We start from the raw sequence: 5,000 nt of genomic DNA, 5'->3' as shown, positions 1-5,000 counted from the left end.
GAGCCACATTAGTAGAAATATCATGCACCAAACTTGCCGTTTTTTCAAAGTAAACTTTTATGCTTCTGCCAGTCTCGTGACTTCTTTCTAGTTAAGTTACTGTGATGTTAAGACCTTCAAAATCAGAACCAGTTGGTTTCCTGATCATTTTCTTGTAACAAAATTGCGTTTGCAAGCCATGCATTTTATCTCTGGTTGCAAACGCAACTGACATCCTTCATGATAGGGTGTTATGACATTTTCAGGAATTCATCAAGTGATTTTTTTTCTTTCGTCTGTCTATAGGGCGAATTACGTGGAATTCGAGGTTTAGTCCCCTCCAATTTTCTTGAAGATTTGTCTGATCCATCTGAAACCCGACAAGGATCCGCTCATGAAGACAGCTATGTAAGTAATAAACTCTTATTTCTCTACACTGTTTAAATTCCCTTAATTTCGTGTTCTTTCGTCGAGATTCTTCTCCTCTGCGGACTACGGCGTCGGTGGCTGTCTGAAGTATTAAACTTTGGTAGCATGAACTGAGTTGATAAAAGTAGATTGATCTTCCTTGGAAGATTTTGATAAGACTTTCGGGCGTTACTTCTTTGTTTGAGCGAATGACGAGATTGTGGGTTGTGACGTGTTCTCACATCTATATATATTTACAGATTTTATGATATTTTGTGAGTCCATGTACTTGAGTTCGTTGGCATAAGGCGTGCGATCCCCAGGGGTGAGAATGTACCCAATGGTTGGGAAATCGGTATGGAATATTTCTATGGGGATGCTCTCTCCTCCTTCCAGGGGATATTTATTACTTGCGATAGTTGACTGTTCTCCTGCCACTGGAAGTGCAGTTATTGGGACAAAAAAGCCGAATGAAATGTATGATATTGGCTTGATAAGTTGTGCTGGTTATTTTAGTGGGAAAGTTCTGTACTTACAATCCAAAACTGAAGTATTGTAAACGAGCCGGTGAGACGGGGGTCATAAACTGCAAGTATTCTGATACGGTTGAGCGCGTTCTGTCAATCAGTAACTAACTGTCTGATTACTTGACGAGAAAGTGCCATTCTTTTTTTTTTGTTCAGTGATAATGACGGTGATCGTCACGACTACATGTATGACAAAGAATAAACCTAAGTATCATCAAAGAGGCCTTTTGCAGCTAGTGATCACATGGTACAAAAACCGCCGCCCTGGAGGGCAATTTGCGCACTGGCACATCTAAAACAAAGGAAATTTAAATTAAGTTGTTTGGTTTAAGATGTCCCAGTGTGCAGTTTGCTCTCCAGTGTGGCGGTTTTTTGTACCATGTGATCGCCAGCTGCAAATGGCCTATTTTTTGAAGACTGATTGAAGTGTCTTACTGCATTCCGTTGATTCTGTTAATGTCATTGATCAACACAGGTCATTGCCTAATGGCCCCCTTGAATGCGTGGTGCTGACTGGATTTGCTTGCGCTCAGTTGACGTCCTTCTGTTTTGCTTTTTGGTATTTATCTACACTTTCTTCGCTGTCATATAATTTAACACTATCTTTCTTATCATGAAGATGATGATAATTTTCCTTCAAGAAGATCTTTTCTAATTATCCTATAATCATCCTGCATACCTTTTTCTGTGTAGTGAAGGAAGAACCTGCTCTTCACCAATGCGTCTATGAGTAGTCTTATATTGGGAATTACCGGGTATATGTGTTGTTTTTAATGATTGTTCTCTCTCCTCCGAGAACTTTTTCCATCAGGTACTTCGACTTTGTCCTCTCAATTTCCTCAAAAACCAGCAGTTAATATGACTTGAATTGTTTAATTTGATTGTGTTGCCCGCAATCAGCACCTCAGCTCGAAATCAAAGGTCACGAACGTTATTCTTTTTGTTGTTCGGATTACCTCGCTTATGATGCATGTCGTTTTGAACTTTGAAATCACTTTCGTTATTCTTTCTTGACTTTTGAGGCTTGTTTCGAACTTCGGAAATCTTGAAGCTATTCTTTTGATTTTCGTATTCCTCAGACTCATTTGAACCTAGAAGATTGCGTCTGTTTGTGCTGTTTTTCGTTTTGCCAGTGGGTGGTTGCGTTGTATCCCGTTATTCTCTGCACCAATAGCTGGTTAACTTATATTTCGTTATTGGCGCTTTGATTACGTCATATTGCACAATTTACTGCACCATTGTTCACTGCTATGATTGTACTTACTTACTTACTCACTTCCATCCTTCCTTCCTTCCTTTCTTCCATCCTTCCTTCCTTTTTTCCTTCCTTCCTTCCTTCCTTCCTTCCTTCCTTCCATCCTTCCTTCCTTCCTTCCTTTCTTCCTTCCTTCCTTTCTTTCTTCCTTCCTTCCTTGCATCCTTCCTTTCTTCCTTCCTTCCTTCCTTCCTTCCTTTCTTCCTTCCTTCCTTCCTTCCTTCCTTCCTTCCTTTCTTCCTTCCTTCCTTTCTTCCTTCCTTCCTTTCTTCCTTCCTTTCTTCCTTCCTTCCTTTCTTCCTTCCTTCCTTCCTTTCTTCCTTCCTTTCTTCCTTCCTTCCTTTCTTCCTTCCTTCCATCCCTCCTTCCTTTCTTCCTTCCATCCTTCCTTCCTTCCTTTCTTCCTTTCTTCCTTCCTTTCTTCCTTCCTTCCTTCCAATCCTTCCAATATCCCGGGAATAAGATTCTTTGTTTGTTGTATTTGCATGATAATGTAGCATTCATATTGAAATGATATGGAAATACCTGGAACAAAACGTGTTATTTCCAAATTGGGTACAACATTGAGTCAGCCGGTTAGTTCTATTATGCCGTGATGGCGTAAAACATAAGAATCATAGGCTGAAATGGGAAAAAAGTCAAGGTACCGTAACTTGCAAGTGAGTTTAAGCAAGGACAATGACAACCTCAGCGAAAACGCCTCGTCTAATATAACTTGTTCAGGGGGTACAACGCGAGCGAACTATCCTGTAACTGGATGGGTACTAACCGTTTTAGAGTGAAGTTAGAAAATGAATGGTTCGTTGTTGTATGGTCGTGTTGTCGTCAAAACCTAAAATTTGGTGATTTCACGTTGTTTTTTAGTGCAGCACGGTATTGAAATGCAATAAAATGTGTGCAGAACTATTATATTTCCTTTTTTTTTAAACCAGAATATTCTTGTTTTGTGTCGTTGCCGTAGCGAAAACGTGTTTACTTTTTTTTTTTGTCTCTTGAAATGCACATTGAGCCAGGAAGCAAACTATGAGAGGAAGTGAGTCATACTGCAGAATACAGCCCACTAAAGTAACCAATCACAGCGCGCGTAATAATCGTACAATTATGATTCGATTTTCAATCCAGAAACCCAATTATCTTGAATGACTAGCAAAAGATGTCACTTTGTTGTTATCTCGCTAGGAATCTCCTCTGGCGTCTGCCGAGAAGTACAGAAACATCAACGGCGGCACGAATCACGTGACGCCCAGTGAGGACACGCCCAAGAAGAAGAAAGGTATCTTTTCTAAGGGAAAACAGATGTTCAAGAAGATTGCCAAGAGTCATAATTCGCAGAATTCCAAGAGGTGACACTGCTAATGGCTTCGAAGCGCCTCGTGGTACGCCCTTCCCGGACTGAGTGGTATTTTGCATGTAAACAGCACGACTACGTGTTAGTGAATACCGGTCTCCAAAAGCTATTTTTCAACCAACGGCTTGTCACTGCTATCAGGGACTCTATCGGAACACACCAAAGGGTCAGATCAAGTTCAGTAATGAGCGGGATTAGATCCACTTTGTCCAGTAACGGCCTGTGAAGTGTCACCACTAATATGATTGACGGCGACAAAAAGGTGGACGAAACCGGAAATGGAGTTTTCTCATTTGCTTGAAAAGGGGATTGAAGAGGTAGCACATATGCGGTCGGTCGCACAGTAATTTTTTAATAAAGTTAGGATGAGCTGTCCACCGCTTTGAAAGGAGCGATCGACGTTTTACCAAACTTTTAACATTACAGTTTAGAGGATTTGACCCTTCAACTTTCCGGGCGCTTAAAAAATCGCCAAAAAAAGACATTATTTTGAAAACAATCTTTTACCGACTCTAAAAAGACACTCTCTTCTTAAATTTTCACGACTGACAACTGACTTAAAGAGGAACTCCAACCACTCTTGCTGTGCAGTCGTCATCTGTATTGGGGGGGGGGGGGGGGGGAGAGGGAGGGGGGGTGAGGTGCTAAATGTAAAAACAATGCGCTTTTAGTGAATTTTAAAATAAGTTATCATTTTACATACGTACCATATGCCAGCTTCTCAAAGAAGCCGTTTTTCCAGATCGTTTTTATATATAACTCAAATCCCTTGGGATAGAAACGACTTCCGTGGCAAACTGAGTGTAAAAAAGGTATTTTAAATTTAAGTGTTGATCATTTATGATTGATTTTCATATTTATTAAGTTCTTACATGCGTTTCGTGGACTACATTCGCTGCTATGTGAGTTGCGTATTGTTTGCTTTTCAGTTTCTCTTTTATCGTTTGGATTTAATGTGAAATTTAATGTGAATGTTTCTGGTTTTGAACATCTGCAAGAGAGGACGAGGCAAAAGAACGGATCCCCCTGCCTCATTACTCTCGCAAAGCTATTTTAAGTTTTCGTTCCCAATGCCGTGCATATTGAAAAATTTTATTGCGTCGTTACAACCGACCAATCAGGTGCCTCTCTAAAAAAAAAAAAGCTGCGTAGCTAAATAAGATTTTAAAGAACTATCATTGGAAGAGGCCCATTTATGGAGGATCCGTTCTCTTACCTCATCCTCTCTGGACACCTGTCAAGATTGGTCTAAAAGGTTAATCAAGGGCCTCCACAAACGAGGCAAGTTGTTATCGACGAATATTTCCCGTCGGCAACTGTTAGTGTCCACATACGAAAAGTTAAGTTGTTGATAACCGGTACGTTTTGCCAGAGCCTGGGAAAATAGCGACAAGAAATGAAGAACCGCTGACTCTAAAAAGCGTTTGCGTCGCTGCGGAGTAGACTTTAGAAATCGATAACTTGCGCACAGACGGGAAAAAAG

At 40.6% G+C, this 5,000-nt stretch overlaps 1 protein-coding gene across 8 annotated transcripts in view; it reads left to right on the top strand.

Moving 5' to 3' along the window:
• The window catches only part of LOC137977676 (RIMS-binding protein 2-like), a 49,557-nt gene extending 45,437 nt beyond the window's left edge, over positions 1–4,120 (top strand). For 7 of the 8 annotated variants that reach the window (XM_068824971.1, XM_068824970.1, XM_068824968.1 and 4 more), the window contains 2 exons: positions 286–387; positions 3,349–4,120. In XM_068824971.1, coding sequence (XP_068681072.1) covers positions 286–387; positions 3,349–3,516 — 270 coding nt within the window. In that variant the 3' untranslated portion in view covers positions 3,517–4,120. Of the gene's footprint in view, positions 1–285; positions 388–1,389; positions 1,474–3,348 lie in introns of all 8 variants that reach the window. The other variant, XR_011117858.1, reaches the window with a different exon arrangement.
• Positions 4,121–5,000: the final 880 nt, after the last annotated feature.

Source organism: Montipora foliosa, chromosome 11, assembly GCF_036669935.1.
Source record: "Montipora foliosa isolate CH-2021 chromosome 11, ASM3666993v2, whole genome shotgun sequence".
Classification (NCBI taxonomy): domain Eukaryota; kingdom Metazoa; phylum Cnidaria; class Anthozoa; order Scleractinia; family Acroporidae; genus Montipora; species Montipora foliosa.
The sequence above is the reverse complement of the archived record's forward strand: the minus strand, read 5'-3'. Positions and strand labels throughout refer to the sequence as shown.